At 36.7% G+C, this 24,135-nt stretch overlaps 1 protein-coding gene across 1 annotated transcript; it reads right to left on the bottom strand.

Moving 5' to 3' along the window:
- Positions 1-784: 784 nt before the first annotated feature.
- Positions 785-23,788, bottom strand: CFAP418 (cilia and flagella associated protein 418). Its single transcript, XM_036875476.2, has 6 exons — positions 23,535-23,788; positions 19,031-19,118; positions 15,638-15,702; positions 15,043-15,108; positions 7,682-7,777; positions 785-2,917 (listed from the first exon to the last, which is right to left on the bottom strand). The coding sequence occupies exons 1-6, from the start codon at positions 23,690-23,692 to the stop codon at positions 2,764-2,766; spliced, it is 627 nt and encodes a 208-aa protein (XP_036731371.1). The 5' UTR covers positions 23,693-23,788; the 3' UTR covers positions 785-2,763.
- Between the last annotated feature and the right edge of the window lie 347 nt (positions 23,789-24,135).

Raw genomic sequence — 24,135 nt, 5'->3', positions numbered from 1 at the left:
AGGCAAATTAAGCCCAGAAAGTTAAGTAACTTTTCAAGGTACATGACTCTCAACTTGAATTTTGTAACACTTCATATTGTTACCCATTATCTCAAAGCATTTGGGGAAACCCTGGAGACAGTTATCAACCACATGCACATCTATATATCCTATGCAATCTTCTAAAAGAACACAAAGTTCTTTGTGTATTTAAAATTTTTTCTTCCCTTCAAGAACTATTTTAAACAATATCTAAAGTTGATAACTAGGAGTAGTATGTTGGCTGATAGGAATTTTGAAAACATAACAACTGAGAAAAATCAGGATTTAAAAGTTACTGCTCAACTTCATCACAGTACTTACTGGATAGCAACACAGTTTCATTCCACATTTAAAAAAAACATCTGATCTGTAAGAAAAAGGTTTAGGGAAAGCAATTCAAAATCATAGTCTGATGCCATTTCTTTGGCCCAAGAAAAGAAGGGTGCTAAGTTTATTAACATCAACATACAGGGTCTGGACATCTATCACCTATATCATCATACCGACAGCTTGTTTTTCCCTTCACTTGGACCTGTTCCTTTTAATATCTGCCCTCTTTTACACACATGTACACACATGCATGGACACACACGTGAACACACACATTTAAACCTGTGGCACATTTCTCCCCAAAGTAAATAAATAAATACTTTGTTTAGCAGGATGGTTAGAAACATTTTTGTTGACATTTAAAAACAAATTATCAAAACTGTTTCAAATTAATCCCCATATGAGTATTTTACTATAAAGTAAAAAAATTAAATACAGAGTAAAGCTGTTTATTATTTGTTCATTTCTAGGTAGGATAAGGGCCTAAGAGTATAACAGAGTTCAAAGAAAGTAGCTACTTAGCTTGACAAAAAGTAGATACTTGCTAAAGTAGAAACTTACCAATGGTGAAAATAGGCAGAACATCTTGAAAGTTTTATTGACTTTGTATTTAAAAAGTATAGTGCATTAGAAACTATGCTTTTCTTTCACTACTAAAATAATTGCATTTTGGTTTAAATTACAACTGGTAACAATTTATCTATTTATATTTGAACATAATGTTCTTTCTATATTTTAGATTAAAAGTTGTACAGTATTAAAAAGCTTATAAAGTAAATTGCCAAAAAATGTGAACTCATGTATATATACATTTCTGACTTTGGGGAATTATTATAATTATTATATTATGGAATGCCAAACATGGGCAATATATCCAAGCTAAGACAGTTACGATAAATTAATAAAAGAGAAAACATTACCATTATGACTAATGTGCCAAATTCCATGGGGTTCTGAATGTGCTTATTGCTCTATTTTTTGGAACAGGGGATTTCAAATCCCCGTATGTTTCTGATACAATTATACTGCAATAAAACTTTAGGGAGTAAAATAATTTGTATTGAAAGATCATAAACATATTCTTAATACAAAAAGGAGCATCTGACACTGTGAGATTTGTTCTGTTGCAGTGGGAGACTTACTAGAGGTAAGTATTACACATATGCAGAGGTGTCATGGTTGGGAAAGGGATTGTAATGACTAGTTCTTTCTTCTTTGCCTAAGCAGGGTGGCTGGTATGGATTCAGGTAAGTTTAAGAAGATCATAACTTTGCTCCAGTTACTCCCTTCCAGCATGCCTTGTGCCACACGTTTGAACTATATATTAGACACATGTGCTAAAGAGCTTTTGGCGGATTGGAAAACCCCAGACTCTCAGTGGGGCTGAGAGCTGGCAGTTTGGAGGTAACTGATTTCCTGAATGTGCTGCTGTTGCAGGGCTCAAGTCTCAGTGATGTCAAGGAGCCCAACAGACTACCTGCTGGTTCAGCTATGCTTTATTTCATTAAAATGCACTAATCTAATAAACAATATGTCAACCTGATCCTGCCAGAAAAATTAACAGGTTGCCTGAGAAAATACCTTACTTGTGCACTTTACCTGATGGAGTTTTAGTCATTAAAGGTTAGAAAGTACCTGGAAAATCCAACAATGACATGTTTGTATTAGGATTTTTCCTTGGGATTTTGGTGCATCTAAACTTTTTATATATAAATGGGTATTTACCAAATACTTTTGATATCTAACTGGACAAGAGGAGGAGAAATGAGCTAAAACTGGTAATACATATTCTATTATGCATAATATCACTTTGAGTGGGCGAGGAAAGATCAAATATAGGCAGTGTTTTCATTTACCATATTACTTGTACTCCTGAAAGCCCTTCAGTTAGCCACTGATTGCATGGTTTCTGCCATGTCTAAATTATGATCTTTGGCAACAAGAGCTCTGAATTAAGGAGTTGTATATACTCCTCAACGACCCCTCTGCACTGGCTGCTTTATCCCCTTTAAATGCTATCAAGGGGAATGTTTATGTGAAGTGTATTAGTCAGTAATACTGCAGTTGCTAATGAATGGCTGTATGTCTGTGTGAAATTCCATAACTGAACTTCCATTTAACAGAAGATAGGCTAGCAAAGAAGAATTTGGACACCTTACTAAGGTATTTGTATAATTTGTTACCTTACTAAGTGAAATGTCCATACATCAAAAAGAAGTAGTTTCAAAATGTTAAGCACATTATTTTCCCAAGTCCATTTGGACTTTGAAAATTTGTATAGTCATTAAATGAAGTTTCCTGTCTTTTTTCCAAAGGGCATGATACTGCTGTGTACCTTTACCTAAATATTATGATGAGTAATGGAGACTGCTCTCACGGATGCCTTTGTCTGAATGTGAAAAGTCTGCATTCTTAATGTTTACCGCAAACCCAACGAAGCTGATGATCAGTCTGAAGGTTGGTGAGCTCTTCAACAGTTCTCCAGCTACACTGGCAGGCATATGCCCGTGTTCCTTTCTTCTTTACCAACTTTGTTTTTAATTTGTGGAATTCTGGCATGTTGTTCCTATTAGTAAAACATGAAGGTTTTAGCATAGTCATTTTGTTTGGTGCTTAACAAGCTTAAAAAGCAGTTATAATTGCTTTATTTTCCTCTCTTTATAATACCTGAACATTAAACTACCTTGGTCTCCTCATGCTTCTGTGTTCTTGCACACGGTACTTCCTCAGTATCTAGTATTTTTTAATGGCAATCCTCTAGGTCTGTTTATTAAGGCTGTCATAGAACACAGTGACCTAAAAGGCTGAAGAATTACTGATTTGTCCTATTGGGGATGACATGATAGGAGAATAGGGTGAGAGGGATGGTGGTTCATCTCCTACCTCAGATACTCACTTATACTGTATTCTAAACACCTGCAACATGGCAAATGGAGAGTGTAGAAGAGACATAAAGATCAATAGGCTTCTGGTGGGGAATGATAGCAATTTTTCATTAATAGAGCAAAAGTGTTATTTTTACGCGTTTAACTGATAGTGTATCTTTCATTTGTTTTAATGGTAGGCTTGTTTACCTATACTATCAGTAACAAAATAAATGCCTCTCCTGCATTAAATATCAATAACGTTAAAACAGTTAAATAAATGAGCAGGATCATCATAAAAAATGATAACCACCTGACTTGACTGCTACTATAAAAAAAGACTAGAGAAATTAATTAGTTTAATTAATTAAAAATCAATTACAATTTTCATGATAATCCATGTACTGAATTTATGTAACTATTCTGTGGCAGAAGAGAAATGGAAAAATTCAAAATGAAAGGATGAAAAAACAAAGTAAAAAGATAAAATACAATTATTAATACTAAAACAACATGCAGTGCTGTTACTTTTGATGTCACTACACTAGAAGGCAGGCTACCAAGTGCCCTCTGGTGGCCAATAGGCACCAGCACACGCAATACTGTATTGTACACAATCCAGGCACAATTTAGAAGGTCAGAACCTAACAAAACCTGAGAGATTTTCCCAGCCAACTGTCTGGGTTCAGGAAACTGAGACTGATCATCTAAGTGAATTACTTAGCTAAGGTTACAGTGAACCAGGGTGAAATGAGTAATCTGAGTTTTATCAGGAAGAAAAAACTCCACAAAACTAAAATGTGTTTAATGAAAACTAAATGGTTAAATGAATACCAATATATTTTGATAAACTTAACATTTGATACTTGATTGAATGCTTAATTAGTGGTTTTAAGAGTAAGAATCATGAATAACCAGGAACTCATTTAATGCATTTTGAAAGAAGCATGTACTGTAAAAGCTTAGAAAGAAAAATAATTTCATTATTTCCCATGAAGAAAACAATGCTTTACTAGGAAAATAGAAGCATTTTATTTAGCTATTATGGCACAATGGTCAAGTATAGCTTATACTTCTTTAGAAAATTCTAGAATTTGTCAAAGCTAGGATCTACTTATTTCTCTCATCTGTAAAGGACAATAAAACAACCACACAGAGTTTCACTAACCAATGTGCAGAATGAGACTATTGAAAATAACTGGCTCCCCATGTTCTGCTGGGCATTCAGTTGCATTCTGCAAACCTTTTAACTTGCCTCCAGTCATCACCTACTTCTGGTTTCCCTCAGTGATAATTCCCCACCCTCCTCAAGTGCTTCATCTACCATTCTGCTCCTTTACTTACAGCAGATCACATCCTCAGTCACAAAGCCAGGCCATCACATGTGAAAAGTCTTCCATTTTCCAGCTTTCCCTCTGAACATGCCAGTATTTCACCTCCTTCAACCCAGACACAGAGGGTGAGCTTCCTCTTCCTATCTAAGGCTCACCTTCCATCATTACTCCAGACCCCAAAGCCTCTAAGGACATTGTTAGTCACATACCCTGCCCCTCCCATGTCTTCAGGAACCCTCACAATACAAACATCAAAGTGTGTCTTATCTTAACTAAATGACCCCTTAACTCTGCATTCACTGGCAGGCTTCTAAGTTGCCTTCCTGGATAATACCATCTGATCTCATGGTTTCAACTACCACTTTCAGATTACACTGCTTCAGAGCTACAATTTCAACAGCTCCCATAAATGAAGAGTCTCTTCTTCAAATCTTGAAGGAAGGTAATTGATAAATTGCCTCCATCAATGGAGAGTATATTCATCTAGACAGAAGCCTAGGACTCATCCTAGATATTTGTCTCACCTTCCACAGGCATGACAAATCTCTCTCAAATACATCTATTCCTCTCTATTCTCCTCACTGCCATGATTCAGATTGTCATTTCTTGCCCACTGGATTATCACACAGCCTCCATTAATCCTGATGATTCTAAACTGGCCTGGTTCCCTACAGTAGTTATCTTTTAAAAATTCAACTCTATTCAGATCTCTCCCCTCCACAGCCCAAGAATTAAGCCCAAATTCCTCTATTGCTTTCCTGGCTCTGCTCTTTTTATTCTCTCTCTTCTCCACTCACCTCTTGCTATCTCTTGCCCTTGTATCCAACACTTTACACAATCCAAACTACTTGTAAGTCCCCAAACATGTCACATGGTTTCACCTGTGTCTTTAAAAATACCTCCTAAAAGAAAACCAGTGTTCATCTTGATAGGGCAAACTCTTGTTCTTTAAGACTCTGATGGAGTGTAATCACCTTGCCCCATGATTCCCCTCTTTCTTTTAACTTATCTCCACTGTCACATTTGTCACTTGATACTATCACATTATGTCTCTCCCTCCCCAAACTGTTAATTAGTTGAGAGCAGAAATTGGGTCCTATTCCTCTCATGAGCCCAATATCTAAGAATGCCATAGATCAGGCACTGAATATTGTTTGTTTGAAAAAGAAACGCTAGTAAGTTCTACAAAATAAAAATGTATCATGATTTATATCCTGATGATGGTGATATATTTTATTGTTCCATTTTTTCACCTCCCAAATATTCCTAAGCATCTAGAGGGCTGAGATGATTTGTTTTATTGATATAAATAACAACTCATTATTATTATTTGCTTGTTATATTGTATTTAGTGTACTGTAGAAAGACAACAAGTATTGTTATTTTTAATAGTATAATAAATATAGGTCTCATTGTTTTATTTAAATGTATACATTTTTTAAAAACCAGGCTGCCTAGAGTAAACCAACTGGTGCTGATAACCTGAGACACGGCAAGTTCCGGCAGCATTACCACTCAGCTTACTCAGGGCCTGTGCTTGCTGGTTTTGATGTTACATGCATCCTATCATCTTACACTAGTTTTATAAAAATTGTGGTTCATCTTGGTGACATATGGGAATTATTACTCACTCATTAGATTAACCAGAAGATCATATAGAGCAGAGGATTTAGAGAAGTAAAAAAGGCAAAACAGACTTAGAGTTAAAAGCCACCTTTTCCAACTATGGGATAACAAGTGTGATAACCTGGCCTGGGGTTTGGGGACTGTAGGAGACTTTACTTGCATTGGATACTGGGAAACCTCTCATTTTAACTTTTCTCTTTATTTGTATATTTGAATTTTTTTTGTGTGTATGGAGAGGATTCAAAGTTTTCAGAAGATTTTCAAAGCAGTTCATGATGGAAAAAGTTTAAAACTATTCAAGTAGAGGATATTTCTAAGGATTTACATGAGAAAGGATGACTGAAGAGGTACAGAAGACTGATTCTTTCCTTTATGTCACTGGAGAGTGCTGCAAGATATTCTGAATACTTGTACTGGAAAACAGTCTTTATTTAGGCACAGGTTTGGAGGGCCAAAAAAGCATGATAGGTGCACTTTAATTTTCAGCTCTTTTTTAATTTGCAAATGTGAATGCATAATTCAAACATATTTTTATAACTTCTATAATATCTTAAAAATATTAGGTATTCATTAAGTGTGTAAGAATGTATACATTGCAAAAATATGAGTAAGACACTATCCCTACTATAAGGAGAGAGGCAGACATATATAAATATAAGATTTTATTTATTTTATTGGAATAAAGTTGATATACAATATTATTATATTGGTTTCAGACATACAACATAGTGACTTGATATTAATATGTATTAGTAGATCCTTGCCAGGGTAAGTGGGGTTACCCCTGTTACCATACCAAGATGTTACATTATTATTGGTTATATTCTGTATGTTGTGCTAATATTTTAAGTTTTATTTTAAATTTACAGTAAGTACTAATAATAGGTATGGAGTGCTGTGGATACACAGCACAGGATGAATTTACTTCCAGGTGGGGAGAGTGGTGAGGGAATCATGGAAGATGTACAATGAATGGTACTCTGAGGGACAGGTATCGTTGGGCAGACAAATTGGTGAGGTTTCCCAGGAAGTGGAGAACTTACACAAAGTCATAGGGAATGGGAGGATTGGGTACTCTGATGTAGCTCAAATCTGGTGAAGTTGCAAAGACAAAGATGGATGATAGATGCGGGCTGGATTGTGGAGTGTCTCAAGTGCCACACTAAGGAATTTGGAGATGATTCTGTAGGAAGAGTTCTGGGCAGGAGAATGGCACATGCATAAGAGTTATGTGTTAATTCTCAGCAACAGAAGGAAGATCTGAAAGACGAGACTGTAGGCAGAAAAATCAGTGAGGAGGTTATTGCTATACTCTTGCCCAGAAGTGACATGTCCTTACCTAGGCTGACAGCAGGCAGATAGGTGGAAAGGAGGAGATGGATGAGAAAAATAGTGAAGTGGTGGAGGCCACACAATTTGGCAAGTCCACTAAAAGACCCTAAAGCAAAATAAGAAAAAGTTGTACTTGGTACATTTTTCACACAGTGAAGTTCTTGAGAAACATACCTGAAAAACAGATAATCGCATGATTTGTCCCACACTGAGTCATCGTAGCTTACTACCCAGAAGTCACATGCTACACAACGCAGATGGTCACATGCTCTGTTCAGAGAAAAAGAACTGTAATTAAGGATTACTGGTTATTTAAATATGAAAATATGGTGATTTATTCATAGGATCTATAACAGATTCTGAGTAAATAACAGAAAAGTAAAGACTAATCTGATTAGAAATGTTTATACTAAGGGACTGATTATATACCAGAACTTTCAGGTTAAATTTCTGCACAGCCTACCTATTTTACTAAGATCTTACACACTGATACATGTATGATGCAGGTATATTGCACAGATATAAAAGAAACAAAATGGATGTGCAGATCTTTTAGGGCAATGGTTTTCAGTGTGTCTGAGGAAAAGTTTTACTTGAGCTGATATCTTTAAGTCACTTCCCTTCTTACTGAAATTTTCAGGGACTTCTCTATCACAAGCTTTGCCTCAGATTGAAATGACTTTGTCTCCCTCAATAAGCTATTTAAGTGCTGTCCTCATGGAGCTTATATTCTAATGAGAGAAGAAATAGTATTCATAAGAACAAAATTAATTAGAAGTTGAACAGTGCTTTGAATGAAATAGTAAATAGAGTAGAATAGGGTAAATAAAATGGGGAGTACTGGGAGGGAGTAGACTGCAATTTTAAACAGAGTGGCCTGTATAGGTCTCACTGAGGTGTATCTGAGTTTCTTTTTGGTGGAGTGGTAGGTGGCAAAGGAAGTGGGTTAAGAGAAGGTTAAATTTAGGAGGGAGGAAAAGGAGCATGTTTGTATGTTGGTGGCAAAGATGCAGTGAAGAGCAAAATGCTGCTGATGCAGGATAGAGAGGGTAGAAGTGCTAGAATAACAGTTAGCCTATAATGAATGGTTGCTTAATGAATATCTGAGGAACTGAAATGCCAAGTAATTCTCAAAACTCAAACACTACATAGTAACTTTAGGAGTAAATGATAACATGGCAATAATTATGAATTGCAGCAAACAATTTGATTTGTACAGTAACTGTGATTTACTTTAAAGAAAGAAACTGCCCTCATTGTTTCAAGTATTTAAAAACTAGAATCAGTTTAGAGGCAGTTTCTCATCTAAAAATTCAAAGGAAATAAGAAGAGGTTTAACAATACTGAAAACAAAGTGAAAGATAGCAACAGAGTGTGAGAAAATGTTTTCAAGACATGGTTAACAATATATAATATCCAAACAGCATTTACAAATGACAACAAAGAAAACAAAATCTAAAGTATATTCAATCTCACTGATACACATATCATAGAATAGTAGTTGAGAACGTATCCACCGGACACAGGCTGCCTAGGGTTCAAATGCTGATTCCACTATTTACTAGCTGTGTCCCTATAGTCAAGTAACTTAACTTCTCTGTGTCACAGTTTCCCTATCTTAAAAATAGGGATAAAAAATAACATATACCTCATAGAATTATTGAGGACCTAATCAGTTAATATTGGTAAAGTGCTTGTAATAGTGCCTGACACCTAGTGTGTGTTAAAAAGTTAAAATATAGCATAAATAAATAAAATTTAAAGCAACCAGGAAATAAATTTTTAAAGTAATTAAGTTAGCAAAAATTAGCACTCTTAATATTTCTAGTGGGTGTGTGAATTGCTATAATCTTTTGGGAAACATCTTGGCATTATTCTAAAATTAAAATTATCCCTAGCTGTTACATTAGCAATGCCATTTTGGAGAATGTATTATACATAAGTAAAAGCACCAGTATATAAGCATATTTGTCAAGAATTTTTACTGCAGTATTGTCCAAGTGGCAAAAAACAGGATACCATTTTGATACTGTCAAAAAGGGAAATTTATATGTACATTATGGCATATTAGGTTGCTGATAAAGGGGATTAATTAGATTTATCTACTGACTTCGAGGGATGTCCAAAGCAAGGTGCACAGTAATACATATAGCATGATCCTATTTTTGTAAAAACAACCCTCCCCAAATTCCTGTATGGGTGTTTGTAAGTTTGTAAGAACATGAAAGAACAATGTAGAAGGTAATATACTAAGTAGTTAACACTGGTTGCCTCAGGAGGGATGGGAATGGAGGACAGGTAAGGAGATTATTATTTTTCTCTTTATGTTTTTCAATTTTGTTTTTATTTTTTCAATTTTTCTGCAATTAAAAAATAATAAAATTCATCATTAGATTGTTTTTTTTTTCATTTATTTCCCCATAAAATTCAGATATGGTAACTTCAAAATTGCGAGTACATTTTGGCCTGAAAGTTTCTTTGAGAATAAATGCTTTCTATTTCTAAAGTGATTAATCCTAACAATAACTAAATATTCAAAATCTATACAAGTTTCATAAGCAATTCTGTATTTTCTTTCAAACTGTTAACAAATTATGAACTAGTGTTTGTACAAAAGGAAATTCAACACAATTACTTTTGTACACATTTGAACTTGGATTTTCAATGTACAAGTCAGGAAATGCAAACTGATGGTTCCCCAAGCTGCCATAACTTGCTTTCTTATGCACATATAGTTTATTACATGATTGCACAGAGTGTTAACTTTAATGCCTTAATACATATGTGCAATTTGGCTGAATTATTGCTGTTGTGGGAACAATAATTTAGAATTTCCTGACATTTGTATGTGTAAAATCTCAACCATAATGTTAAATACAGCTTTTTATTTTAATTTAAAATTTAGTAGTTTATTCACATCTATTCACACTACCACATTTTCCTACAAACACTGTCCTTTGAGAAAAATAAAGTTAACTTGCAGCTAAGAAATCATTCTGCTGCTACAATTCACTCTATTAGATCATAATTAGTACAAGTCTATGGAATAATCCAGGCTTGCAAGTAGTTTAAAAAATAATTAGGAGAGTAATATTCATTTTGGCTTGAAAATAATGTCTTGGTTTTATCAATACCTTATTAGTGCTACTTCCTGCTATGACTCTTTTTTTTAACTCTCCACAAACTGGGTGAAAGATTCAAATCTTTACACTTTAAAATCATTCAGCATTACTCCCACACTAGGGCTTTACTCAGAAATCAAACAAAAACATGGAAGATAGGGAGAATAGACTCAATTTCCTTTATGCCCTGGGAGTGTACATCAGTGCTTATTTTCAGGGCTTAAATACATTTCTCTTTCATAACTATGTACAATAAAGAGCCTATCTAAAATAAAGTCATGATTCCAATGAAAGATAAATTGTCAGGTTCTTCCTCTAAAATGTGGAGGCATCACAAATATAAAGGTGTCAGAACAGCATTGTTCTTTTGTCCAGCTAATAAGTAGAATCTATACTATTTTAAAGATGTTTAATGATAGAATGCCCCCAGTGCACCCCAATATAGTCTTCTGCCCACACTCTGTTAACTCCTTTCAGATCTACACAGTGGACTAGGGAGTCTTGCTGTTCGGACAGCTGGAAAATAAGAACAGTTGCAACAGCAAAAACAGCTACCTAAGATTCTTTCCTTTTACATACATTGCATGTAAAATTGCTTTCTGCAAATTGGTATCTTAGAAGGCATAATGGACCAGGAATCAAGTTACACATTTGAGCCTTGCTTTCTAACAATTTAAGTGACCTTAGGCAAGGCCCATTACTTGGGAGTCACTCTTGACGACATTCTCTGCTCCCTCCTTTAGCCATTTCATCAGTGAACCCTGTCAACTCTAAGTCGCTCAGTTGGGACACCTTTTTCCTACAGCCACTGCTACAACTCAGGTCGCAGCTACCATCGTCTTCCCCTTCTGGGACCACTGTAACCACTGCCTGCCGACTGGTCTCTCTGTATCCTCTCCTGCCTTGCCCCTCTAATTTCCAATCCACTTTCCATTCAGCAGCCAAAATGACTTTCTTTAGCAACACAAATATGATTATGTCACCCCATCTGCTAAAAAAAAACCCCACAGAAAACAAAACAAAACCCAACAAATGGCTTCTACTGCATATATGAAATACTTCTCCTAAAATCCTCCAGAGGACTATGGGACCCCAAACCAAATGTCCCTAGACTACCTCCCCAGCCCCATGGGGAGCCATCCTTTCCCCAGCAAACTATGCTCCAGCTTCCCGGCTGCTCTTGCTTTTCCAACAGTCCTTCCCAGATCAGGGATCACCTACATGGTATGCCCTCTGGCTCAATGGTCCCCTTTTGCTTAGCTCTGACTAATTTTCATATCATAGTCTGGTTAAATATTTGCTTAGGGAAGCTTTCTCTAAACCTTCATATTAGTTGAGGTGCTGATTACTTATGCTTATAGTACTCTGTATTTTTGCTTCACATTACAAATCACATGAAAATTAAATACTTATTTGTGGTATTCAGCGTCTCTTTTCTCACTAGACTGAAAGGCATTGAAGGCAGGGAAGTGTCCATTTATTTGTTCACTACAATGTATTCATTCAAAACTGAAGACCTAGCAATTAGGTGTTTAATTAATGCTTAATGTTAATTAATGTCAGTGCTTCAATTTTTTCATTTTATAAATCGGGCTAAGAAATTTTTGCTCTATTTCCATCTTGCTTTTTTCCTGTGGTGAACCAACATGTATACATAAAAACATGCTGTAGGTAGTATAAAGTACTTCACACATAAAATGCACATGAACATGTATATGCTTATGCTTGGATGGGTGCAGATTTGTGTCAGGAAAAGGGTGGTCGGTGACTGGTATCTTTGTAACGAGTGAGGAAGAGAAGATCTGTGAATGTAAGTATTTACCTGTGCGTATATGTGTGAACGATATGTGTGTTCTCCTTGTAGCTGCGCAGAAGGGAGGCATGGGATCTGATGGGCTCTGGCACTCTCGTGGATCAGTATGATGTGATAGGGCCCACAAGCCATAAACATGGGCTATTCTTTTGTCTACCGAAATTCCACCAGGCACAGACTCTCCTATCCTAGAACTAAACCAAAGTACATGTAAAAATACTACATAATCTATAGCATCTTACTATGCTGATGGACAGTGACTGTAATGGGGTATGTGGTGGGGACTTGATAATAGGGGGAAGTCTAGTAACCATAATGTTGCTCATATAATTGTACATTAATGATACCAAAATATAGAAAAAAATACTACATAAAAGGAAATCTTAATGAAATATTTACTCTTTGGAAGTAAACCTGAATGTATTGTCTTAAAGACCATTTTTAAAATCAGAAGACACCTGTAAGTAAATACTTATACACTGTACACAGATACATATTTCCTGAGATAAAATGGGAAAGGAGTAGCAGAATATAGGATTCCTGCTGCTGAAATATAACACAAAAAGAAGGCAGTATTAACACACAAAAAATACACAGAAATAATTACGAACTAGTACACCTAATTAGCCAGGTGGCTTTTCACCATATTTAATTTAATGTATTATTTAATTTAATTTAACTTCACAGTATCTCAAGGAAGTACATTTAGCTTTTATGGGTGAAGAAACCGAGGTTTTAGAAGATAACATCCCTTCTCTCAAGGCTTTGCAGCCTATAAGTGGTTGAGTGAAAGATGTGAACGCAGGCATTCTGTCATCAGAGTTCCTTCTCTTGGTGCCTGGGGTGTATTTATTTGCTTCTTTATCAGTTCCTTTACTGGCCAGTTTCATCTCCCCGCCCCTCCACCCTGGTATCTATTATCTAACACAGGCCCAACACATGGTGGGCATTCAGTGAATATTATAAAACAAACACATTCAAATAGAATGAGAAAATGTATCAGTACTATGTGAATTAAGCAGATACGACAGTGGGGACATGAAGTAGAAAGGAGAGTTATTCCAGACAGGGAATAAATGTAAAACTCCTTAGAAGCAGAAAAATGTAAGTGGAAGGTAGAGGAAAACAAGTGTTGCAGTGGAAGTGGAGTATCTGACCCAGGCTTTAACTAGAGGTGAAAGGACTAAGAAGAGAAAGAATACAATTTGTAAGCAAATAATGAGTTTAGCGTTAATGTGAGACAAATGGCCACTCTCATCTTCCTTCTGAACAGGGGAGATGCACTTGAATGATTATGTTAAGGGTACAGTCCTTTAATGCTTTATGTGGGTGAAGCTAGAGAAGAGTGAAGTGGATGATAATGGGAAACTGATGCTGTAGTTCAAGAGTGGCATGAGAGAAGGCCGGATTTGAGGTGCAGAATTCTGGAAATAACTGAGACAAGTTCCACTGACTTGACACAGGTAAGTCAGGATTGATAGTAACCAGACTGTATTCTTCTCTAAGGGCATTTATGTCTCTAATTCTTTGTATAGACACGAAGGTTCCAGTGCTGTCAGTTCTTAACTGTAGCCCTTAAAGCAGGCAGCACCCCACTGGACCTTTATTAACCTGTCTGCTGCCTGGTGTCCCGGTACACGCTTCTTCAAACTTCCAATTTCCCTTTGGTACTACAGCCCTTCTTTCTAGGCTGCCTAGGATCGAGGCCAGCACTACTGCAACTCTCCAACAATGTCTTTTTAGATCCCTCTTCTATTACTCAACATAACAGTTATCCCTCCTGAAATGTGGTCTATAAACAATCATATATTGTACTCTTTCATTTCTTAAAAGATTAATGGAAAATGAAAATGTGTTTTAACTAGACAAAAATGTAATAATCTAGGTAAGTTGGCCTCTGCAAAAACAGAACTGAAAGTATGAGGACAACAGAAAGGTTTGCTTCAAACCAGTCTGCTTCCCCAAGTGATGATGATGATACTGGAAAATGCTAGGAGTCTGAGGCTGCTATAGGTTTGGCGTAGGTGGTCCCCTGACCATAACACTGCCCCGACAGAGTACTGAGTGAGATAGTCGGTGTAAGAAGGGGTGGGAAGAGACAAAGAAAGGAGGATTTCTGCTTTTAAATATGTATAGTCAAGCAACTGTGCTTGAGGACTTTTTGGGTACCAAAGACCTGCAGCTTCTCATGCTATTCGGCCAAGTCACTGTGGGTAGCACATCATGCATCTGCATGGCCACATTGCTTCCCTTGTCTAATCCACTGGATGCCACTGCCTGTAAGGGCAAAGTGGCAAGGCAGAAGCAGCTCACTTTCCCTGGTGTCCTGCAGAAAACAAGCTGGGTCTGGAGATCCAGGCACTTCAAGAAGGGCTTAGAAAAGGGCACCAACACAATGAAAAATATGTACCCACCCTCCTAGCTTCTAATAGCTCTTGTCTGAGAATAACAAGTATTTCGGTATAGTGTTCTTAGATCAGCTAATAAAATACACCTCTCATTATGGAACAGATGGACGCCAAGTTGATAAGAACAACATTTTAACAACAGGGTATCAATTTGGAAAAATGTAGTAAGAACGTATGTTTCTGACATCCTACCTCTGTGAAGTATTTGTTCCAATCCCACATGGAGCAGCACTTCCACCAAGGTACACCGGGCTGCAGCTACAGATGGAGGAAAACAAAATTACATCCAAAAAGAAATATGAGAAGTAATTTGGTCTCATTGACTCTATTTCTTGTAATCAATTTGTGTATTTGCCTGAGCAAGACAACTATTACAAAGAAGAGATACTTATTCCAGGATCACTATTTTATTGGATATAACTTGTACATTCTGGAACACTAGAGTTAAAATAAGTCAAAGAAAAATGTGTTTGCCAAATGTAAGGGACAAAGTAAATACCAAAGAATATAACAGAATGTAAATTTTGAGAAACTGTTCACACTAATTTTTTTTTTCACATGGCAGAAAATTATTTACAATAGCAATTATCTCCCATTCAAGTTCCTTTATACTAAGGGGTCCAGCCTGTAACACTATTGAAGACATTGCTATTGGTCTTTCTCCTAAAAGCCATTCAGGGCTTTGTTGTTAAACGTCACTGTTACTTAAAAGGTAACAAAATCTACTCAACTATATTCACAGTGTTTGCTAGTAGTGTGTATCATTCACCAAAGCATCTCAACTTACCTTTTACCAAGGCCTTGAATGGAAGCTCTGACAGATGTGTTACCTGGAGATTTAGGTTTTAATTTCTGTTAAAAAAAATAAGAAAAGGCCCAAGGTAACTTATGAAATTCTAACATGAAAAATAATATTCTTTATTTTATAATAATAGTATTTTTTTATAAAAAGAATATTAAATAAAAAACTTTGTATCATTTTTTTAAAGCTTCTGAAATGAAAACAATGATCAAAATCTTTTAAAGGCAAAAGGGAAGTAGACCACCCTGAGGAATTTGTAAATTATTGCTTTTAGTCTAGTAAACTGATATACTGCCAGTATTACCATGCTAAGATTTGGAGTCACTTTATAACTCTTCAGTTAATACTAGAGACCAGTGATTTAATATGAAGGACCTGCTATTTAAAACTTCATCCCGGAAAAATTCAACTGAGGAGGAAAAAAACCTCAGACTCATTTTTAAAGGCTGTGAATGGTACATACCTGAATTAAAAATAAGCTAACCTAACTCCTGGATAACTTCAAGAATATTAATTTTGATCGAATGGAATGGTATCAACCAATAGACATTCAAGGAAAATGTATACAACCATACAGTAGTTACAATATGGTTACCTAACACCATCATCATTAGCAAGCATTTATTAAGTGTTAACTGGTACATGACACCAAACAACATAAACCAACCACACACTAGGACCACCGCCAAGAAGAGGAAGTGAGATGGAGAAAAGGCAATTTAAACTATGCAGAGACATGCCCTCATTTTACCTAGTATGTGAGGAAATTTAATGGAGGCAGAAATATTTCCTTGTACTATTTCTCTGAGCTTTCTTATTTGATGTTAAACTGGAAAAAATTTTTGGTGCATGTCTGAAAAATCGTAGTGTGCATGAGTCTGTTTTTGGGAGCGTTTCATGTTCCAGCCCAGCTCATGCTTATGACTTGAAGCTGGCACACTGTGACATTTGTTGTTGTCGTGGGCTTTCCTCTGTGGGTCTAGAGCAGTTCAGAAACACAACAGACTGGGTGAGCCACGGGGGAGGAGACAGTACTCTCTGAAGCATGATGTGGCTTCTAAGGGCAAGGTGGGCACAGACTGGCCATTCACAGACACCTCTTTTTCTCACCAATGTGTTACATTGCCCTGCTCTACTCCAGAAGTGTATCTGGGTTGCTTTCTCCCTTGCAGGCTGGAAAACTAGATATAAGAACTAAAAAAACAACATACAGAGTGAGTGCATACAAGTTGATTATTCATGATGGTATAAGAATTACTTTTATTTCAAATTTGTGTTATCTTAAAGCAAAACCAGAGAAGTATTTCCTTCTGGAATGTCTTGAAATGAAGAGACCATGCCTCATCCACAGATATGCACCCTGTAGTACTTAATAATGACTTACTCTGATGATCACTGATAACAAAAACATATAGCTTTATTTTCTCTTCTATTAATTAAATTAGCATAGCTATTTAGCACTTATGATGCATTCTTGTTATGTGTATTTAACACCACCTCTATTATGTTGACATGTTAAACAACTAGGCCATCAGCTTATTAATTTACCTCAGATGAATTAAGAATGTTAGAGAAAAAAATCTATTACCATTGATTTTTAGTTTGGCTGACAAAAACATTAACGGCCCATATCCACGTCCTTTCCACCACCACTGTCTAGTGATTTTCAGTCCATTGTCTTGCTTTAATATTCCCTACCCTAAAAAAAACCCTCTTTGGTATTACATTTATTTCTTAGATTTTTTTGGTGGTCCTTGTGATTCTGACGTCCATTTGGTCTCTTTCTTCTAAATTCAAAAAATATATTTTGTACTCACTAAACTGGTAAAAATTAAAGTATATAAATTCTCATACAATGCTGGCGAGAAGAATATAAATGGTAAGTCACTCTGGAAGACACTGTGGCAATGGGTAGAAAAGTTGAAGATGAGCACATCTTACGATGTACCAGTTCCTCTCCTAGGTTTATAAATCCTCTCATAGGTATAAATCCTAGGTTATAAATCCTCTCATAGGTAAAAGAAGACATATGAAGATATCTGATGAAGCACTGTTGCTAAGAGAAATAGCTCAGCATAATCTAAATGCCCATCAGCAGGGCAGCAGATAAATAAGCTGTGGAATAGTTATGTAAGGAGCAATTACACATTAGTTAAAACTGGTCATGGTCATATACATATGTAGTAAAAAGTAGAAGTGAAGTGTGGCTGGAAATGATCGTGGTTACCTCTAGGGAAGGAGGGCAGCAGAGTAGGTCTTGGAGAGTTCTTAAACTAATTTTTATTTCTTTAAAAAAAAACGCCCAGAGAACTAAATATGGCAAAACATTAAGATATGTTCAGTATGTGTGGTTAAATATATGTAGGTGGCTGTTCTGTTATTTTATGAGCTTTTTACAAGTTGATAGATCCATAGCACTTAAAAAATTAAAATATTATCAATTTATTGATTGGTTAATGGGATAACAGCAATGGCATTGCATCTGAGATATGAAGCACATTTCTATAATGATAGCTATTTTTCATTCTTTTAGAAGTGTTCTTATTTTACAAATAAATACAAGTAACCAACTTCATCTGAGCTGACTTCTGCTCTAACAGCTTTCCTAATTTCTCTTTCTTGCTGAGAAATGAATAGCAAAACACAGTTTCTAATATTTTATTTCTACTACAACTTTAAGTGGAATAATTTATTTAATTGAAATACAGTTGATATACATTATATTGATTTTAGGTGTATAACATAGTGATTTGACAAGTACATACATTACTAAATGCTCACCACTATAAGTGTATTTGCCATCTGTCAACATATAAAGATATTACAATATTATTGAATGTATTTCCTACACTGTGCTTTCATCCCCATTACTAACTTATAACTGAATGTCTATGTCTCTTTACCCCTTCACCTTTTTTTTTCACCCCTCCCCTTATCTCCCCCAACAAAATGGAAACCACCAGGCTGTTCTATTTATTTGTCTATTTGCTTTTAAGATTCTACATATAAGTGAAAGCATATGTATTTGTCTTACTTTGACTTATTTCACTGAGCATAATACCCTCTAGGTCTATCTATGTTGTTGCAAATGGCAAGATTTCTTTATTCATGGCTGAGTAATACTCCACTGTGTATAGGTACCACACCTTCTTTATCCATTCATCTGGATGGACACTTAGGCTGCTTCCATATTTTGGCTATTGTACATAATGCTGTGATAAATATAGGAGTGCATACACATTTTTGAAAGGAATAATTTCTTTAACTGTTTTTCTGAGGATTCAATGGACTATAGATACCTGTGCATTTATATGTTTTCAGGCTATTTTGAACATATTTTGAGATGAAAGAATAACTCCACATTTATGTCTGACTTACAAAGGGTTTTTTGTCAAAGTTGGGCTCTTCAAATATTTCATTAATAAGACCATCAAGATCATCTTCTTTTTCATATGTTTCTGTTGATCTGAAAACAAAACAAAACAAAACAGCTGAAGCTTAAGTGCAGATGAAGTCAGCCAGTATCAGAAGAATTTTGTTTAAAAAAAAGCCTATTAGACTTGATTACAGAAGGATAAATATGATATTAATTTTTTTTCTTCCATGGACATAGCCTGTTTGTTGACACAAAGATACAGTTTATCAGGTACAAATTCATGTATGTACTTAAATACTTAAAATAAGACATTAAAAGCTATTCATTATATTCAAGAGAAAGCTTATACTTTTGGACATGTACTTTTCTAAATTACACCAATCAGTAAACGAGTACAAAACATGTACAATATAAAGTAGAACTTGAGATTTATAAATAAAGATAATTTTCATGAGTCTAATTTTTCCTTGAGGGTTCCACTGTAAGTCAGTCAACTTATCTCTTTACTAGAGAGGCCAAAGATAATCAAATGATCAGTACCAAAACAAAGCAATATTTGCTGGATAGAGTATCTCAACTACTGCTCTATCTGCTGCAGGTAAAGCCATCACAGGATTATTGATACAAACTGATACTGCATCAGAGCTAACATCTACTGAATACTCACTAGATAGATGAAAAAACAGGATTCAGATGAATACTCACTAGACAGATGAAAAATTGGGAATTCAGAAACTCACGGTCGCAAAAATAGTGGGAGGGAGGGCCAGGAATTGAATCTAGGGCAATCTGTACACCTGATGCTAAACTTTTTAGTGTTTATGTGTTATATATTTTGTAACTTCATTGGACCATCATTTGTTTCAGAAGTCAGATTTTTTGTCAAACTCTCTAATTTGAGAAACCTATTTACTCTGAAAATTCTTAACATCAGGACTATAGCCGTTCTTTGTGTTCTTTATTACTGCTTGGAATAAGATAATTTACTTGATGTGAGACTATCCAGAGACTGCTGCCTAATACTGAGTGTCAATTCCATCTACCTCCAGGCTTTGCCACTTCAGTTTTTCACTCTCCTTTTTCCTTACTGTCTTCCACTCTATGCCATCTTCCTCCCTTGACTAAAAGTATGCTCAAGACTTTGCTTTTCAAAGAAACACTCCAAAAAGCCCTCCTGAAGCTGCCACCTTCTCTTACTCACTACTGACATTTACATCCATTATTTCTACTTTCTTACAAGTATATTGGAATTAGCATCAGCCGGCGACCTGCATGAAGGTTTCTCAAACTTGGACTACTGATATTTGGGGCCACATCATTCTCTGGTGGGGGGTGCAAGAGCGGGCTGCTATGCACTGTTGGGTGTTTCACAGCATCCCTGACTTTGACCCTCTAGATGCCAGTAGCACACCCTTCCCCATTTGTGAGTCAGAAGTGTCAAGACATTGCCAAATGCCCCTTGGGTGGTAAAATTTTCATTTGTTGAAAACTACTAACCTAGTTTAAATTACTTAACCCACTCTAAGCCTCAGACATTTTCTCTTTAAAGGGAGATCTAGACAAGTATTTAAAACTTCTTCCAGGTGTAATATTCTATTTCTGGCCTCTACATTCCTCAATTATAGTGAAACTTTTCTCTCAAAAGTCATTATGGCCCAAATTACTACATTTAATGGCTTTTTTCAGTTACAATCCTCTTTAATCTTTTAGAAGCATCTGACACTGTTGGGTACCAACTACTTTAATTTCTTCTATGAATCTTAGCAGGTTGCTAAGAAGTTCTCTTGAAAATATCTCCTACTTTGGTATTCATGACATGTTCTTTGGATTCTCCTCTCTCATGCAATTTTACAATTTCAAGAATCTGATGCATTCAAACTTTACCAACCTAATCAGTACTTTTAGGGACTCAAACTATCAGTTTATATAAGATTCTGGTCTGTTATTAGATCACACAATTTAAAGATGCCTACACTTGCCTTTGCTTTGCTATGGAAAAAAAAAAGAATGCAATAGTTTTGTTGAGAACGCATAAAAATTTTAAAGGTCAGCCTAACCATCTTTTTTTTTTGTCTTTGGATGCTATAAGACAATAATCTTAATCAAAGGTTAATAAACATTTATAGGTTCCTTCCCCAATTATTGATGCTTCTTTTATCCTAATCTTAAGATGAAATTTCTATCAAAAATAAAAGGTATATTCTAAATAAAAGAAATATAAACACTTGAAGTCCACAATTAAATGTGGAAGGTTAAGTATAAAAGCTTAAATCTAGATATACAATGTCCTGTAAACTTGAAAATATGAGCTTGGACAAGTAACTCTTTTTCTAAGTCTTGGTTTGGTCAGTGAAATGGGGATAATAGTATTCACCTCACAGGGTTATGGAGATTAAATAACACATACAGCTCTTAGCATAGCGAATGGACTCAATAATAAATGTTGGCTATTATTACAGCTATTTTCTAGGAGGTTATATTATCTGTAAATATTCCCATCTGTATTATCATGAACCACTTTATTCCCACTGCAGTTCAACCCACATCAGTTTTTTAAACTAATCACACATTTCTCTATCATTTTGAACACTTCAATGAACTGCATATGTTTTGACCACTTTCATTAGCATTTGTTCCTGGTATCCAGATGTAGCACAGTCATTTATTTTATTATTTGTAGAGCTATCATTTTAAAAGACAATTTTGGTATTTCAAATCTCAGAAGGAAAAGAGATACAGGCTATATTGCTATACAATCAGCAGGTAGTCTTCTGTTAATAATTCATAATATATATCGGTTCCTAACTTTTAAATATCAATTTTGGCTCATGACAAAATTTTAATGTTTGACATTATATACCAAGTAGGTGTTTGGTTTAGATTTAGGGTCTTTATTTTGCATAATTTACATTTAAAACTGTATTGACAAATGAAAACTTTAACACATGAATGACAACAGTACTGGTTTGCTACAGCTTTTATAAATGTTTTACTGAAAAATCAGATGTAGTAAGGTGGGATGAAGTAGAAACATTATGGAACGATTTTAGTAGTACAATAACAAGCTACAGAGAGCGAGGCATAAAAGCACCGGTGCTTGAAGAGGATCCAGATTGGCAGCCTTCTGCATTTTGAGCAGCCTGCTCCAAGACATCCCACCCCTCTGCGTGCTAGTTCTAAAATGACAGGCTCTGGAAAGGCTCATCGATAAATTCTCCCCCTAAAGGAATGAATAAAAAGAACAAAAGAAATTGCAAGGTAGCGCTGCTGTGGGGTAGGGACTGTAGATATGCTGGAAATGAGTATATAAAGACATCCAGCATGCAGGATAATAATACAAATTAATGAGCGATATTTGAATAAACAGTCAAATGGGCGTTAGCCCCTTTAAAGTCATTTTAGTTGGATCTACATTTATTTTCTAGGATGCTGCCCAGTACTCAACTAATTTTTAGAACTTGTTTTCTAAACTTGAGAACCTTTTCAATGTTTTATCATCTGTATAACTTGTATACAGAAACATATCTTTGGAGGTTAAGTCTGGTAAATTGGGTAGCAATGGCGCTGGATAATACTTCTGGGAAATCACATACATGCACACCAAAACAAAACAAAAATGCTAGATGCAGCGATAAAAATTACAAGAATGACTTTCTTGGGTAGTTCCAAGCCTGCCTCTGTAATTCCACAAACATTTCCAACAGGTTCTAGCGAGAGTCACTTCAGAGGCTCCCAAATCATCACTTTGAAGGTCAATACTCATTCTGAGGAAATAACTTTGAGTTTTTGGGAGTGAGAGAGAAATGAGACGGAAGAAGGAAGCCCCATTATTTTATGATTACAGGGAAGAAAAAAGACTGACAAATATGAGAGGTAGTTTTTCGGCTTAAAAACCAAGAGGCTTAATGATTTACCCAAATTTCAATTTGGATGGCCTGAGATGCCCTGGGGGCAACGGGGAGAAGGAAAGTGGTTAGACTACTACAGACAGTGCTCACAATTAACCCTTTTGTCATAAATTTAATCTCATCTAATTCTTTGAGCTTAAAAAATATCAGCTAATGATGATGCAGAATAGGACGTAATCGTTTTCTCCAACAATTGGCCTAAGGATCACTCTGCCTGGGGAATGGGGCATGAGGCAATAAGCTGAGATTCTTTTTGCGGGCACCCCCCAGGATGATAACCGCTCTTGGGGTTCAGGAGAGGACGCTTAAGTTACACCCCTCTCTCCGCACCTCCATTAGGCGTTGTGTCGGAGACCAGCGGAGGCCGAAGGCTCTCAGAGGCGGGGCCAGCTCCCCGGGGCTTGCCCGGGGGCGGAGCTGGGCCTCGGTAAGAGATGCTAGAATCCTCCCGGACAGGGAGTTGAGGTGTGCCCCAGGGGTTGGGGAGCTGCGCATCTGGGTCCTGACAGGGAGGGGATAGGGAGGTCGCGGGTGGAGAGGCAGCTTTAGGGTCTGGAGCAGGCATTACCGAAACAGCCCACCCTTCTCTCCCGTTAACCTGAGATTTTTTTTCGCCTTGTCTCGGTTCCGGGCGTTACTGAGGATGTCGCCGCCGCTGCAGCCTCTGGGCTGCTCGATCGTGCCCAGTGTCAGTGGGTCTGGTTTGCAAAACTTGGACTCGACCTCATCCAAGAGCTCGTCCAGCTCTTTCGCCATCTTGAATGGTTACGTCTTTCTTTCCCACTCCAGCCGAGACAGCGCGGCACGGTTTCCAGGGGCAACGCAAGGACCTGCCGCGCTCACGCTCCCTGCGCTCTCCCCCGCGCATGCGCGCGCCGGTCTATGGCGGCGAAGGGGCGCGTGAAGTTTGGCTGCTGACGTGCTCGCGTAGAACTCTGTGGGTACGCGAGACAAGGCAGCTCGGGGCTTTGTGCGGGACCGCAGTTTGCTCCGTTCTTTCCAGAGATACGTCGCTACGCTTTGCTTTCCTCATTCCAGATTGGAATGTTTTGTTCTTGCTCCCCGTCCTGGGCCCAGGTTGCTACCACAATCGCACCGCTCCTTTGCTCCCTCATCTACTCATCTTTCGGTCCCATTGGGGTACATGTTGTATTCCAACCGTTCATGAACTCCTTATATAAGCTGAGGAAAAGCCGAGA

The sequence above is a fragment of the Manis pentadactyla genome, chromosome 3, assembly GCF_030020395.1.
Source record: "Manis pentadactyla isolate mManPen7 chromosome 3, mManPen7.hap1, whole genome shotgun sequence".
In the NCBI taxonomy this organism is placed as follows: domain Eukaryota; kingdom Metazoa; phylum Chordata; class Mammalia; order Pholidota; family Manidae; genus Manis; species Manis pentadactyla.
This window is presented reverse-complemented; position numbering and strand designations above follow the sequence as displayed.